The 17,005-nt window shown below is 50.3% G+C and overlaps 1 protein-coding gene across 5 annotated transcripts in view; it reads left to right on the plus strand.

Moving 5' to 3' along the window:
• Nucleotides 1-17,005, plus strand: part of LOC138521404 (serine-rich adhesin for platelets-like) — a 282,350-nt gene that overhangs the window by 127,673 nt on the left and 137,672 nt on the right. For all 5 annotated transcript variants that reach the window (XM_069634193.1, XM_069634192.1, XM_069634195.1 and 2 more), the window contains 2 exons: nt 13,696-13,895; nt 14,334-14,437. In XM_069634193.1, the coding sequence (XP_069490294.1) occupies nt 13,718-13,895; nt 14,334-14,437 (282 nt within the window). In that variant the 5' untranslated portion in view covers nt 13,696-13,717. The remainder of the gene's footprint in view (nt 1-13,695; nt 13,896-14,333; nt 14,438-17,005) is intronic.

Here is a 17,005-nt window from a genome sequence, read left to right on the forward strand (position 1 = left end):
TGCCCTTCGACGGGAACAATCTGTTTGGGAAGACAGTGGACGATTCCCTTCAGGCCATCAAGGCGGATACTGAGACGGCCCGGGCCCTTGGAGTTCTGCAGCAACGACGGACGCCCTTTCGGAGCAGCGGAGGCAAGGGCGCCTCCAAAGGTTCCGGCGGCGGTTTCGCTTCCTACCGTCAAGCGGCCCGCTCGTCGTCGCAAGAGGCCTACAGAGGACGAGGCAAGTCTAGCGGACCCCGCCGTCGTCGCCAAGGAGGTCAAGGCGGCAAGGCCGCGTCCAAGCAGGATTGAACCGGCCGTGGGGTCGGGCCCCCACCGAAGCACCCCGGTGGGAGGCCGGCTGGCGGGCTTCGTCAGCGTGTGGGAGTCCATCTCCACCGACCGTTGGGTGCTGGACGCCCTGGCCCGGGGCCACGCGCTCGAGTTTCAAAGAAGGTGCCCGCGCGTCCCCCCCGTGGCCAGGAAAGAACTTCACGCCCCTCAACTTCTCCTGGAGGTGAAGGCGATGCTCAGGAAGGGCGCCATCGAACTCGTCCCAAAGGGGCTTCGGGGCTCCGGAGTCTACTCGAGATACTTCCTCGTTAAGAAGAAGACGGGAGGATGGCGCCCCATCCTAGACCTGCGACGTCTGAACAAGTTCATCAAGGCGCAGAAGTTCCGGATGGTCACCCTCCAGCACGTCCTGGGTCAGCTGGAGGAAGGAGACTTCCTATCGTCGTTGGATTTGGAGGATGCCTACTTCCACATTCCCATCCTAAAGGGGCACCGGAAATTCCTCAGGTTCGTGGTCCAAGGGCGTCATTACCAGTTCAAAGCCCTTCCCTTCGGACTACGGTCGGCACCCAGGGTATTCACCAAGTGCCTCGCACCGGTGGCGGCGCAGCTGCGCCGCGAGGGGATTCACGTCTACCCCTACCTGGACGACTGGCTCATCCGCGCCAAGACGAGGGAGCTCGCCGTGGTCCACACGGCAAGGACCGTCCAACTCCTCACGGACCTGGGATTCTCCGTGAACTACGCCAAATCCCACCTGGTGCCCGCGCAAGTCGCACTGTTTCTGGGAGCGAGGCTCGACACAGTGTCCCTTCTGGCCTCCCCGTCGGAGGAGAGGACCAGGACCATCTTGGGCAAGGTGCAACGGATGTTGGTGGCCGACGCGGCCAAAGTGAGGTCCATCAAGTCCCTCCTCGGGATGATGTCTTCCTGCATCTACCTCATTCCCATGTGCAGGCTCCGGATGCGCCCGTTGCAAGAATTCCTGGATGCGCGCTGGATCCAGACGACGGGCAGCTTCGAGGAAAGGATCAAGCTCGACGAGAGCTTCCGACGAGCGATACGGTGGTGGGGCACCCGCGCGCATCTGACGGCGGGCATGGACTTCCAGGCCCCAGCCCACCAGGAGACTGTGACCACGGATGCCTCCCTGGAAGGGTGGGGAGCGCACACCGAAAATCTGCACGCAAGGGGACTCTGGCTCCCGACGGAGAAGTCCCTGCATATCAACGTCCTGGAGCTCCGTGCAGTGTTTTGGGCCCTCAGGTCCTTCCTTCCGTCCCTCAAGGGCAAGGTGGTGAGGATCTTCACCGACAACACCACCACCATGTTTTACATCAGGAAACAGGGCGGAACCAGGTCCCCAGCGCTGTCCAAGGAGGCGCAGGACCTGTGGCATTGGGCCGTCGCCCAAGGGATTTTTCTGGTGCCGTTTCATCTGGCAGGGATAAAAAACACCATCGCCGACTCACTCAGCAGGGAGCTGCGCTCGTGCCACGAGTGGGAACTACGGCAGGATCTGGTGGATCGCCTCTTCCGACGGTGGGGCACACCCCAGATCGACCTGTTCGCGACGGCGACGAACACCAAGTGCCGGAGGTTCGCCAGCAGGTTTCCCCAGACGAGGAGCATGGGCGATGCTTTCTCGTTCCCCTGGGAGGGCCTGTTCCTCTACGCGTTCCCTCCTTTGCCTCTGCTAATCCGGATCATCAACCAGCTCAAGAGGTCACGGTGCAGGATGATCCTCGTCGCACCTGCGTGGCCGAGGCAGATATGGTTCCCGGACTTGCTGGACTTGTCAGCGTCCCCGCCGATCAAGCTGCCGGCGGACGCGGATCTACTCTCCAGGGAAGGAGGCGCCATCCTCCACCAAGACCCGAAGTCGCTGAACTTGCAGGCCTGGCTCCTGCAGCGCTAGAGTTTGGAGGATACGACATACCGGCCGATTGCAGAGAGGTTCTTGCAAAGGCCAGGGCGTCCTCGACTCTTAAATGCTACGGACACAAATGGAAGAGGTTCTCTGTCTGGTGCCGCGCACAGAAGATTAACCCTCTACGGATTACGGCTCCCCAAGTACTGCCGTACCTGCTGACGCTGGCCAAAGCTGGTCTGGCACACGCGTCCATCAAGATTCATCTTGCTGCGATCTCCCGATACACCAGAACCACGGGCCGGACGTCCTTGTGGTCTCATCGTCTGGTGAAAGAGTTCATGAAGGGACTGTTCAGATCGTTCCCGCCGGTGAAGGCTCCGGCCCCGGCGTGGGAGCTCAACGTGGTGCTGACCAAGCTCATGGGACCTCCGTTCGAGCCTCTGCACTCGGCCCCGTTGAAGTTTCTATCGTGGAAAACAGCTTTTCTTGTGGCCATCACCTCCGCACGACGAGTGGGAGAGATCCAGGCCCTTTTCCTGCAAGGCCCCGTACTTGACTTTCCACGACACGAGGGTAGTGCTCAGGACGCACCCCTCCTTCATGCCCAAGGTACCGTCGGACTTCCATCTCAACGAACCCTTGGTGTTACCTGTGTTCTTCCCGTCGCCTTCGTCGCCGGCTGAGAGGACTTTGCACTCGCTGGATGTAGCTAGAGCGCTGAAGTTCTACGTGGACCGCACGAAGGGTTTTCGGAAGATGTCACAACTCTTTGTGAACTTTGGACCTGTCAATCAGGGGAAGGCTCTCTCGAAGGCTTCCATCTCCAGATGGCTCTCCGGCTGTATCATGTGCTGTCACCGGTTGGCAAACCGACCGCTGCCTGGCCGTCCGAGAGCCCATTCCACCAGAGCGATCGCAGCTACCACGGCGTTCCTATCTGGTGTGCCCCTGCGGGACATATGCAGGGCTGCTACGTGGAGGTCGACGCACACCTTCACGAAATTCTACTGCGTCGACCGGGATTCCAGGGAGGAGTCCAGGGTCGGCCAAGCAGTGCTGCGCAACCTGTTCGCCTGAGGTGAGCCTGGTGAGGAGGTAAGATGCTTAATGTTGAGTTGATGTGATGCTTGATGTTGAGCCTTTGCCACCTCCCGTGGTTGTGCATGTGTGTACTGCTATGTATTCTTTATTCATGAGCATGTGAATCCATGCCAGACCCCATGCTGGAGAAGGAACAAGTTACTTACCTGTAACTGTTGTTCTCCAGCATGGGTCTGGCATGGATTCACATGCGAACCCTCCCGCCTACCCCTCTGCGGCTCTTCACTTGGTCATACTGCCACTTCACGTGCTTCCAAATCTGAAGATGGCTGCCAGAGGCGGTGCTTAGGTAGAGGGCAGTCATTGGCTGTGGTCAGTATGACGCAGAGACCAGTGATTGGTTGTTACTACGAAAGACAGATCAGAAACGAAACTGATACTGGTTTTTTCTTTACCGAGGATTCCCAGCCTGACGACGGGGAATATTCATGAGCATGTGAATCCATGCCAGACCCATGCTGGAGAACAACAGTTACAGGTAAGTAACTTGTTCCTTATTAATAGTAGCGACCTATCCTGTGCTCAGTGTTACAACATAGTTTGACTTAAGCAGTTGTTCCAAGTGTTGCAATAGCCCAAATCTTCGTGACCCCAGGGTTTATTGTAAATGCTTGCACATATATGCCCAATGATGGACCAATAGAGGTACATGTCGTTCTTTGAGCACCAAAGCTGTTGGGTACAAAGGAGCAGTGCCCAGAGGCACTCGCAGGCGGAGGAGTCGTGTTGCAAGCATTGATAGTCCATTTACATGTCTATTTTTGTATTTATTTATTTTTAGAATGCTCACTGCTTAACTTAATTGGTTCATGGTGCTTTGGCAGATTCCAGAAGTGGTTACTCCTGGGTATCTTGTTAGAACAGTGGGGTCTTGACTTTTGCCCTGTAAGAAAGCAGGTTTCGGGGCACGTCGTACCTTCTTTAAGGTTATTCCACAAATGGGAAGCGGTTGAGGCCAATCGTTTGGACCCTTGGCCTTGGCTCTTGCATGGCTTTTTAGGGATTAGCAGGCAGTTGGCCTCTCCGGAGATTAGGGCTTCATTGGGCGGAGAGGCATGCAAGTCCATATAGTATTGCCACCTCGGGTGAACTTGCATGGCAAGAGACCACAGGCATCCACGCAAAGTACCAACTACAGGCCCGCTATGATTAGAATTACTGGTTATTATGTTGGCAATGCATGCCTGCATGAAAGGCATGACATAAACCTCTAGATTGAGTACCACAAAGCTAACATTCCATGCTGTGCGTCTCCTTCAGCATGATAAGTAGCCCAGTGCTATATGATATTCGCAGCATGGGCTGCTGCACATGTATGATCGCTTTACCCCGGCTCCACAATATAATATTCTGGTCCAATTTCAATATAACTCACGTTTTAATTACAATAATAATATTGACAGCATGCACACATGACCCACGTGTGTGCGATGGGTGGGGTGACCCTATGCAACTCTGACATCACAGTGAGACAGGAGGACGAAGAGTGAGGTCACACACTTTACGAGTGTGTCCCTGAGCACTACTGAGAACAACAGATACAATAGCACGAGGAGCGGTTGTCCAAACACATTAAATAAAGGGTAGGGGGTTATAAGTGGGAGTGGGGGCGTGGGTCGGAGGAAGCAGGTGGGGCTTGAAGCCTGTAAACTAACATAAGAAAACTATAAAGAAAGGTCTGTACTGTGCATTTAACAATGCTTGATGGCTTGGCTGGTGCCAGCGGTGTTGACAAGTTAAAAGCAGGAAAATAGTCGGTGTGGCTTGACTTTTTAGCTAACTGTCTGTGGCAGAGACACAGTGCACTGTGCACAATTACATATTCTGGGGGGGATAAATGCCATTATACTCCCCCACTTCAAATTATGGGGGGATTTGTCCCGCCTATGTCCTATGCCCCTGCCAGCCCGTCCTTTGTGATTATTACAAAGAAGCGTAGCGTTCCTGCCCAGAGCGCCTAACCGAGGAAACACACTCTCATTCAGCAAACGATAGAAAGGCATACAGGCACAGCTAGACAATGGCATTGGAGCTCCCCCAGAGAACCAGATACCCACAAATACATGTTTTCATGATCTCTTGCTGGTTCCTCTTCCAGCCCTCCCTCCTGCCACCTTTAAGTTGGCGGTACCCGGCATCCATTCGGAGCACTGCTGCCAATCTAGTTTGTACCCCCACCACTCTCGATGCCCTAACCCACTTGGTGCCCCATGCATTGACTTTTCCTTTCTCTAAAACACAAAAGGCCTGATTGCGGGTTTGGAGGTGACTGTGCGCTGTAAAGGTAACTTCACTGGTTATTTCTAGGTTGCGTGCAGTAAAGGTAACTTTGCTGGTTATTTCGAGGTTGTGTGCAGTAACGGTAGCTTTGCTGGTTATTTCGCGGTTTCCATGCACAGTAAAGGTAACTTTGCTAGTTATTTTGATGGTGCTCTGTGCAATGAAGATAACTTTGCTGGTTATTTCGAGGTTGTGCGCTGTAAAGGTAACTTCACTGGTTATTTCTAGGTTGTGTGCACTAAAGATAACTTTGCTGGTTATTTCGAGGTTGCCACGTGCAGTAAAGGTTACTTTGCTGGTTATTTCGAGGTTGTGTGCAGTAAGGGTAACTTCTCTGGTTATTTTGAGGTTTCCACGTGTAGTAAAGGTAACTTTGCTAGTTATTTTGATGGTGCTCTGTGCAATGAAGATAACTTTGCTGGTTATTTCGAGGTTGTGTGCAGTAAGGGTAACTTCTCTGGTTATTTTGAGGTTTCCACGTGCAGTAAAGGTAACTTTTCTGGTTATTTTGATGGTGCACTGTGCAATGAAGATAACTTTGCTGGTTATTTCGAGGTTGTGTGCAGTAAGGGTAACTTCTCTGGTTATTTTGAGGTTTCCACGTGCAGTAAAGGTAACTTTGATAGTTATTTTGATGGTGCTCTGTGCAATGAAGATAACTTTGCTGGTTATTTCGAGGTTGTGTGCAGTAACGGTAGCTTTGCTGGTTATTTCGCGGTTTCCATGCACAGTAAAGGTAACTTTGCTAGTTATTTTGATGGTGCTCTGTGCAATGAAGATAACTTTGCTGGTTATTTCGAGGTTGTGTGCAGTAATGGTAACTTTGCTGGTTATTTCGAGGTTGTGTGCAGTAAAGGTAACCTTGCGGGTTATTTTCGAGTTTGCCACGTGCAGTAAAAATAACTTTACTGGTTATTTATTTGCATTTGTAAAGCGCTCACACAGCTCATGGGTATCGAGGCGCTGTTACAGAATTTTTTTGTTGTTGTTGTCTTAGTTGCATATTTATAACACGCTTAAATACCCAGAGGTTTCTGGTGGACCTGGGGATCGAACCTGTGTTGCTTCATGTCGTCTTGCTTCCAAGGCGAGCACGTTGCCACTGAGCTATCCTCCCGGGACAATTTTCGAGGTTGCATGCACTAAAGGTTACTTTGCTGGTTATTTCAAGGTTTCGTGCATTAAAGGTAACTTTGCTGATTATTTAGTGTCCCATTTTGGAGTCCCACTGGACACCACTGAGGCCATGTGGTATTACCGCAAGTGGTAATTCTGCATGTGGCCATCTTAGCTCATATGGGTTGGAAAACCCATAGTAGTGAAGAGCGATAAAAGAGCCTGTATCCCAAAGTACCGCCTGTTTTATCCTTGCCGCACAACTCCTAATGAGGCCCACAGTTTCATTACCGGTCTACCCACTGGTCCCTTGATAGATGCGTATTGCCTTGTGTTCCTCTGCTCAAACTCCTGCATCCAGCCCTCCTCCCAACCCGGCACCAGAAGCATCCACACATCCCTTCTCAGATCTCTCGGGCCGCTCCCTCTTCTGCTGCCTTTTCTTCTTCTCCCATTCCAATCCCTTCCTTCGAGCCCGTCTCTAATCACAACCATTCATGTTCTCGCTCTGCACGTTAGGGTGGCCAACTGTCCCGCTTTTAGCGGGATTGTCCCGCAATTAGGGACTCTGTCCCGCCGTTTGCAGAGTGGCTGTGCTGGACTTAGGTTGTCCCGACTTTCGTCAGGACAACCTGCATCCATCACAGCCACTCTGGGAATTGAAGTGTGCAGTTAAACAGCAAGTAGCTGCCGCCTACTGCTTTCATTGAGCAGCCCCGGCTCCTTTAGAGCCTGCAGGTCGAGCTGTAACGCTCGACACCTGGCTTCAATCAAATGCTAATGGTTTGTTCCTGGGTCGTGATGGTCATGTTTTCAGTTAAAAAACGTGATCATCACTTCCCAAGGACAAACCATTTGCATTTCAATTAAGCCTGGCGTCAGAGCTTACAGCTCGAACTGCAGGCTCTAAAGGAGCCATTAAAAAATGCCTAAAAAAGGGGCGGACCAAACCTGAATGACGTAGTGACGTCATCGCCGCCTTGTGGGCAGGTGTCCTGCAAAATGCTATCAAAGAGTTGGCCACCCTACCGCACGTTGATTTTAAATGCCGTGATTTGCTACTAAGAATACCCGAGTTCTTCAGTGAAATGCAATTTACCTGCTCCTCCCCGCATGTTGTGAATCCTTTCCCTCAGATATTCTGTCAAGATATACAGAAATCTGAGCAGGGCGGCTGAATGGCCGCCGCCCCCACTCAGTTACGGCTGTGACATTCTTGGCTGGCACCCATGCTCTCTCCATTGTGGCCGTTCGGCCCGTCCAAGTTCCTATGTTTGTTGCAGTTTTGCCCTTTTTTGTGGGCCCGCGCTTTCCTGTATAGCTCAACGGCGAGTTCTCGTTATTCCTTCCTGCCCTTTCTTTTGTGCGCTCTGCGCGTTAGAATCCCAGATAATAATTCATTGTAAAAATTCTTTGGCACAAGCTGTCGCTGTTAACTTGTGACCTTCTGATGGCGGCTATTTTCTATTGTGAGGAATTTGATGAACGCGGCCGCTCTCCTTTGGGGGGAGGGGGTGTTTGGGGTTCCTCAAAAGGTTACAAATGGAGGACGTCTTTGAAAAGCGCGGCTAGGATTGCTTTAAAGTTTGTAAGCGGTAAAATATAATGTTGGCCAGTGACTGCAGTGCCTTTCATTGATAGCACAATGCCTGTTTGATGTGATGTATGAAGGGTCCAGCTGAGCTCTCTCAGTGCCATATCAGGTCTGTTTGGTAGTCAGGGCCGCCATTTTGAAACGTTTGAATGGAGATCTCTCCACTTCTTTGTGCCGTCTCCCTGCTTTGGTTTCTCGGACGTGTCTTTTGTCTGTCTCCACTATCGCCGATGTCTTTTCTTTTTGCTAATCATTCCGTGTTTTCATGGTGCTCCTCTCTTCTCCGTTTACAGCTGTTACCCTGGTTTATGTGGATTTGTATCCATCACCAATCGTGCCGCTACAAAAACGTGGTGCCGTGTTATAAAAAGCGACCAAGCTGCCAGTAATAGAACAGCGCCCATACCTTTATTGTCTTTCTAGAAGGACTTTAACTTTGGCATGGTGCATACTTCCATCAGAAGCTAATTATCCCACAATCCAGCTGCTTGAATAACCCTTGCATTTGTCCCTTTGTACCAACAAGCCAATAAACCTTATCCTTGCTCATTCTTTCATTCCCTTCATTTCCCATTAGTAACGTGTAGAATGAGACAGTTCTTCATTTGGCAAAATTGGCAGCAGATTTATTTTCACAACATAAAGAATCTCTGCACACATTAGTGAAAATAGTTCTGAAGATGCAGCGCCTGCTCTGTGTCCAACAACCTGCTTCCCCCTTTTCCTTTGCAGCAAGTCCACAGTAGGCCCAACTCTCCCAACCCTTTGTGTCTGAGCCCCGCCTGCCCTTGCAGGTGTTTGTGGGCGGGGAGAGCGCAGTTTCTTCTGGTGAAGCTGAATCCTTATTGTTACCACCAGTCGCCCCTGCCACTTGGGTCCCCACGAGGCGCTGGTCCGAGAAGAACGAAGACCCTTCCGGCTTCCTCATGGCTCATTCGGAGTCTGTCTCTTGTGCTTGGTCGCCCAAACACTGCCACGCCACGGGTGGGTTACCGCCACCGTGGCTCCCTCCTTCCAATTATCTTACAAATCTAAGAGTTTTGTACACACATTCCAGAAAAAGAGTTCCATCCCCATTGCCGATAAATGAACTCCATCCTTTAGGTAATTTTCTGGGGATTTCAAGTTAATCAAGCCATGTCTGATTTGTTGGAAGCCTCTGCCCCTGCAGAATTTAGACATAGCGCAGTTCAATTTCCTCCTCGATCTTTCCACCGCAGCGTTGTTCTCTGCTCCCCTCCATTCCAGCCTGGGAATTATCTCCGACCCCACGATCTCGGTCTCACCTAGCTGCGCCGACAAATCCTGTAACGAAAACATCATCTCCCTCAGCAAAGCCCCCCGCCCCAAGCTTGTCGGGTCATTCCCGCCCAGATGGATGACCAATACTTCCGGCTTTTGCTGCTTACCCAGCAACTTGTGAATAAGCCCTTGCAGCTGTGCCCATTTCATCCCGGGCACCCTGTACCACCATATTCGGTAATCCTACTTGAATTCCGAGGAGTTTTGAGGTTCCATAATCTGCCTCCCTTTCTTTTCCCTGCATGCGGCAGTAGTTCAGGTTGCAAGTGTACATGTGGAAGGAAATCGCAAACAGCTGTGCTGCTATGCGTCCCGCATCTGCTGCTGCAAGTGTGCATGGTGATAAGTTCAGGGGGCAGTTCCTTTGGGAATCTAGATGCATACACGTAGGGCGTCTGGGTATATGTCATGAGCTCTCCTATAGCTGTGCACTCTGAGATATGGGGTCAGAGTTCAGGAAGCCAGCCGCGGTAGTGCTCAACTTCAATTTTTGCGGGGCACCAAGTTCTCATGCTGCATCCAGACGTCGATGACTTGCCATCCCGGAGTATAAAAGAATAAAATGTCACTCGCCAATGGGAGTGGTCAGGAACGTTCTGGAGCCTTAGTAAGGACCTGAAGTAATGACGTGAAATATACACACCACTGTGATGTTTGAGGGTTTTGTAAGGACATTATATGTACAGTGAGCAACTGGCGGCACACATCTTTACTGGTAACTTTTTCGGGAATGTTGTGTCTCTGATGTCCGAGCGAAAGAGGGGAATGCGTCCTGGATAGCAGGAGCCCTGGGACTTTATAGTCAAAAAAAATAATGGAGGCTGTTCTCAAATACAATCTTCTGATTGCAGCTAGTTCTGAGGGCTTTGAAGGGAGGGTAGCAATATAATACTGGGCTCTAAGGATGCATTTTATGCGTAATAATATTAGCTCAGTCTCTGAGGCAATGTTCCTCTTGTTTTGTGCTGGTGGGTGTTTTAGCTCTGATCTCTGTGAATATGTATGTGCCTCTTTTAAACGGCTATGAAGACAATCTTAACTTAGCCTAACTCAGCAAGTTTTATGTATTCTAATTTGGCATCCAGTGTATTTAAATTGCGGTTAGTTCCGAGGACTCTGAAGAGAGGGTGTGGCGGTGCTTGGGATGATCCGGCAGCTCCACAGAACAGACCCGCCTAACTTGTGGAGAACTCGAATAGCTCAAGTTCATCATCTTGCAGGTCCAATCCGAGGGCCGTAATACTAGCGCGGTAGTGATGGAAGAATAGGCAGCATTTCAGAACACTGCTTGTTTTACCGCTCCTCCTGATTATGGATTTTGAAAATCCTAGGCAAAAAAGCCACCAGCTTGTGAGTGGACGTATTTTATTGCCTCCACTCACAATGGCGGTAATGTTGGACGTGCTATTATCACATGCAGAAATTCTGCCCCTCTCCTGTTAGGCCCTCTGGGACTGAAACCTGTATTGCGGCAGTGAATTACCCTTACTACTGGCGGTAACAGTAATTCAGTTTGGTGGCATTAGCACCCGTAGTAGAGTCAAACGCGCAGTGCGGGCCCAAGATTGCATTTTTCTAGTGGGCACCTGACTATGTGGATGGGAATGCATTGAACACAGTGGATTGTCCAATGGGAATTCTTACAAGGGTTTTCTGGGCAGCATCACTGGCGTAGTTAGGCTTTAGAGGGTGGGATTACTCAATGTTCGTATCTGGTATTACTTCCTGGCGGGGGCTACATTTCTGTAAACATTCCAGCGGGGGCCTTATTTGGTCAAGGCAAACCCTCTGAAGGCACAAAGAGGCCAGACCTGGACAGTTGTTTTTTGGTTATTTTACAAAGTCAAGGTCAAAAGAATCAACATGTTCCTAAAGTATCTGCTCTTCTCACTGCTTGGCAGTCTTGCTGGGAAGCACATGGTGTTCCCGAGCTGCTCGGCCTCACATCCATGGCATTCCTGCTGATTGAGTGTGTAGAGGAGACGAGCTCCAGTTGGTGAAAGAGTCATCACAGATCATGCAGGTCCTGAGTTAGATGAGACGTCTCTCCTCATGTGCTGCGTTCCCTTGGCCTCTTGCTCTTTGGAGTAGGAATTTGGGGTTTTGGTTTCCAGCTTCCTTCCTCATCGATACCTCGCCACCTGCTCAGTCTAGATTAGCCATGGCGCATGTTCTTTCTCTTTCCCCCTCTTTTCTATCCCTCTTTGTCTCTATCCCTCTCTCTTTCTCCCCTTGTCTCTCTTCTCTTCCTTTCTGTCTCCCTCCCTCTGCCCGTGTCTTTCCCTCCCTCGCCCTATCCCTCCCTCTCTCCCCCTCTTTTTGCCTTCTCCCCCTTTTCTCTCTTCTCTCTCTCCTCCTCGCTCCCGTTCTCTCTCTCTCCCTCACTGACCTCTTTTCGCTCTTCTCTCTCTCGCCCCTCTTTTTCTCTTCTCGCCCCCTTTCTCTCTCTCCTCCTCTCTCCCTCTCTCTCACTTGTTGCCTCCCTTCTCCCTCCCCCACCATCTCCCTGCTATGTGCGCATGCCTTCTGCCCTCCTCAGTGGATTCCTGTGAATTTTGGGATCCACCTGCATCACCTCACTGTACACTGCAAGTGTGTTTCTCCTCCACACGCTACATCTTCCAAATGATGTTTTTGAGACATTTATTTATTTAGTTATTTCATTTATAAAGCGCGCAGGCAACCCGCAGGCATTTAGGCGCTGTTACAGGTACATGTCATGTAGGTGTAGCTTGTCATGCAGTTATCATGAGATGCATCAGTAATGCAGGCTCAACCAAGAACAACATTATTGCGCAGCAGTATGGTCATGCATGTTATTGTCGGCATACAATTGACAGATACAGTTCTTTATTATGCGGAGAGCTGTGTTTTGAGTGCTTTTCGGAATAGCCAGTAAGATTTCTCAGCTCTAAGGGAGGGAGTGAGTCGTCCCACAGCCCACATTCTCCCCCCTCTTCTAGCCCTCCCTCCCCGGACCTTACACAGACATTTCCCTTCCTCTTCCCACTTGTTCTCGTCCTCCTCCTACTCTTCCAACTCCCACTCTCCTCAGTTGATGTCTAAATCTCTCCCTTCCTTGCCCCTTTTTTCCACTTCTCCTCCCAGTTTCCCCTACTCACCCCATCCCCCACATATTCTCTGCTGCCTAGTCTCTCGCCTCCAACCTCGCTCCCTCCTCCCCCTATTATTTATATCCACTCCTTCCTTCCTCTCCATCCTCCCTGCCTGCTCCTACAGTGATCTTCACTCCAATCCACTGTCTGCTCTTAGCTCACACCCTGCTCTGACTACATCAATCCACAATCTCACCCTTGGAGTTCCCCCTTCTTCCAGCCACTCACTCCTCCGCAGGACCGGGCATTCAGTAAGGGGCTGCGTGTGTGTTTCATTATTAGGTCTGGTACGTGACAGGTGAGACTTTGATGCTCACCCTGTGACCCTTGTTATGATTGGGGTCTGCATAAGGGTGGAACACGGCTTTAATGTCTATCCTCTCCATCTTGGAATCTTGCTTTCGCTGTCCTGTGTGCATGCATGGTGCAAGCAGTTTGCGCGCTGGGACCGTGTAACTTATCCTCACAACAACAAGTCTTTCCCAGAAGTGGAACTGTTTTTCCATTAGCGGGAGGCTCTGTTACCCTCTTTCATCAGTGAGACAAGGAGTTTGGCTCGGTGTTAGTTGCAGTGCATCAGGTTTCGGGGAGTCTTAAAGGACCGATTTTACGCTAGGGCCCATGTTGTGATCTTTCGGCCTCCTACACATAGGGCAAGGGAGGCAGTCAGTGGATCCTCCAAACCCCCGCCTCAGATCCAGAATCTAACTGCTTGTGGCGGCCCCCAGCCCACTCCTGTCCCCACTGCAAGGATCAGGCTGGCCACCTCGACCCACCAACTCTGGATACATCCCCTCTTCACCACACCTTTTGCCCCCACAACCAGCTTTCCTCTGGTCCCCTGTCCTTATGTACAAGTGAAACGTCAGGGAGAAAAGTGTAGTGCCACAAGGTTCCTTCCTGCCACTCTATTGTTTTGCCAAAATTTATGTTTTCACTTTGTTGGCACTTCTACATCAGTAAAATAAATACAGTGTGAACAAAGATTGAAGACTTAAGAATTGGAGACAAATTATAGTATTTTGTTTGCGTTCCCAGGTTTCCTGCAGAGTCGAAGAGCATGGATCGAAAAACGGTACGCGTGGAGGGAATACCCATCAACATTACTTCCGAGAGGGTGAAGGATAAACTTGCCATCCATTTCCTGCGCTCTCAGAATGGAAGCGCAGAGATTGAAGATATCCATATAGACCCTGGACCACCGGCGTGTGCAGTTATTACGTTTGAGGATGCCAAAGGTACGTTGTGTACAGGATTGCCCACTCGAGGAACTGGATGGGAAACTGCTCTGGCACCGCCCTGCTGGAGAATTGTAGAAGACCTAGGATCAGCCAAACAGATAAGGGCTATACCAGACACTTTAACTCTCTAAAAACAGGAAAGTACTGCCAACAAAAATATTGTGGGTGCAAATACTCTGAACACAAACAAAGATACAACTGAGACATGGGAAACGGTTTGCCTGCTTTTTTTCTCTCTCTCTCTCTCTATAGTCACTGTGTGGCAGGGCATTGCGCCGCAGTGCAAAACGAACTAGTATATGATACGGGTAATAGATGTCACCACTCTTATCATTCTGGAGCAGCAAATGTACACTCCTAAAGTTGCTTACTTGTAAATGGTACACATCATTTGGTTGACCTGCTAAAATACTTTGCCATTTTTCCTCCCTTTAGCGGCCCGGCGAGTACTGAGTGTGAAAGATCATGACTGTACTGTGAATGGAACAACATATCGCATGAAGGTAACTTCATATGCAACCGTGGTTAACCCCAACGAGGTAAGGCATCAAAACAGTAACTCTCATTGTTGCACAATTCTCAATTGAGTTAGTGGTTCCTGTTTACATCGAGAAAACACTGTAAGAGAGAACACACAGATGTGCATTACATTTGAAATGACATTAATAAACAATGTCAGTGGGGGCCGGCTAGCTCCCAGTTGGACTCTATGGTGATTGCATAAGATTTCTCGCATGATGTCATCTGGGTCCATCTTCCCGGATTTGATCATGCCTTATTTTGGAATTTTAAGGGTGTTATTTGATGTAAATCTTTTGAGATTTGTGGCCCAACAAATAGACCTAGGAGCATATACCCCCATATAGTAGCGGACATGTCAACTAGAGTGTTGATTTTATGATTCGTTGTAGTTCTGTTAATTTATTAACGTATGTTAAGTATGAGCCAGGCATGCAGCCCAGACTTAGGCTTGAGAAACACATGGACACACAATGTTTCGAGGTCCTAGGTCTGCTCATTACAACTGCACTCGGACGTAAAAATGTCTGTCCCACTTTGTCCTTGGGGTGTATTGGGGGATGTTTTCAGTTTCCACTGTTTTGACTCTCACAACCCTTCGGGCGGGGCTCACTTACTTTAGAAAGGTTCACGCACGAGATGGTTTGATTAATAAGGTACCAGCGTTCCGTATCCCCTCCACCTCCCTATTGGTATGTCCAGCTTCTAGTAGCCTCGAGGAGTTATTTCACCTGTAACAAGGTGACTGTGGCCACATCAACCAGTGGAGACTGATTAACTCCTGGGGCTACTACCCGTGCCCTGATGAGACCCCTGGATATCGTAATTTGGGGATACCCAGAGCTCTCCAAGCACTCACAAGACTGGTAAAGCAGAACTAGAATGCAGTTCATCCAGAAACTAGTCGACAGAGAATCTTTAACTGGGTTACAAAGCTCACATCATTCAAGAGGAGTGAGCTGGATCCCCCTAAACTCACTTAGCAGATCACGAGGACCGAGAGCGGCCATGGCACTCATGCCTGACCCTTACCTGGCGAGCACACAATCACAGCCAGTGGAAAACTCCCCTTGTCTGGAGTTACAGAAGGGGGCAAGGGGTGATGCACAAAGGGAGTAGATGGGCACCTGGTACCAGGGCCAACCAGGATGGGATGGGCCAGCCTAACGATAACATAATAGGCAGCCAATCTTGACGAGCTGTGTGGGGTAAAGGAGAGTGTTACTGGGAGCTGGCGTGCTTGAGAGAGAGAGAGTAGGAGGAGGAATAGCGAGCAAGGAGGAGAGAATGGAAGAGGTAAGGAGAAGAGGAGGAATCTGAGAAAGAGCAAGAGGTCGAGGGGAGCAAGAGCTGAAACAGCAGGTGGTAGGTCAGTGAGAAGAAAAGGTGGCTGAGGAGAACAACATGGAAGATGAGACCCTGGGGGGTCACCTGTGCACAAACCTTTAGACCAGAAGAGGATCAGATCCAAATCCGCTGCCCAGGCAGAAACAACAGAATAAGGCAAGAGGCATCTTGAGGACCTTGGAACAGTAGCCACCCAGGAACAATCAAAACTGGAAGAGTTTTAGGAAGGTTGCTGACATGAGTCAAGGGCACCATATGAAGAGCACAGATTGGGGCTGGAAGCTTGTGGCGGAAATGTTAGGTCTTTTCTCCCCTGAACATTTCAGACTTGGCCCCCACTCCCCTACTTACCTTGCGGCGGCACACTTCGCTGTGTGCCACCGCCTCGCTGTGTCCCTGCAAAGCCTGTTCCCTTTCACTTTCATGATCGGGAACCGGCGCTGCAGGGTCCTTTACTTTTTTATTTTTATTTAGTTTCATTTTTTTTACTTTTTACAGGATCGGCTGCGGGAGACACACCAGCAACCCGTGCTCACGTTATAGTGAACAACAGTGTGGGGTACGCCCCCACAGCCCTTGCCACCGAATGGGGGATTTGGTTGAACTTTTCGGCCGTTTGGAATTCTCCCTTTTGGGATTATAAATTCGGTCTTTTTAGACGGTTCCAAGAGCACTATATCCTCTTACGTTGATGAGCAAGCCAGGGGCACCAGATGCCCTCAAGGTTGCTGAGTGAGTTAGGAATGCCATATCCTAAACAATACTAGGGCAGAGTGCAGCTCAGACTAGAATGACAGTAAACAAATCATCAGCATTCCCCAAGACACTAGCGTTCAAACCCAAGTCGAGGGGAGCAAACCTCCTTCCCATTCCATTTGAAGAAGGAATTGGCCCTCCCTACCCGAGCTGTCCCAGATGGGACAGCCAAGCATAGAAGGACTTTCGGGGAAGATGGCAAACTACACACATGCCCATTTAGGATACCTGAAAACACAAGTGAACCAGCGACCATCGGAGGCCACCCACCGCCCAAGGCACACACCACGTGCTACAACCATGGCCTTATAGGGCCAGGCATCACCACTGTGATCGGGACACATTATTTCTTTGAGATTGTGAGCCACCTTGTTGGACAGTATCCTGACCCTGTCCCTCGGGAACCTTGCTCTATAGATCATGGTCTGGACATGGACTCTGGACCAGTGGTCAGTCTACAGCAGGGGATACACTGCACTGTTTGG

Source organism: Ambystoma mexicanum, chromosome 13 (genome assembly GCF_040938575.1).
Source record: "Ambystoma mexicanum isolate Mex_15411 chromosome 13, UKY_AmexF1_1, whole genome shotgun sequence".
Taxonomy (NCBI): domain Eukaryota; kingdom Metazoa; phylum Chordata; class Amphibia; order Caudata; family Ambystomatidae; genus Ambystoma; species Ambystoma mexicanum.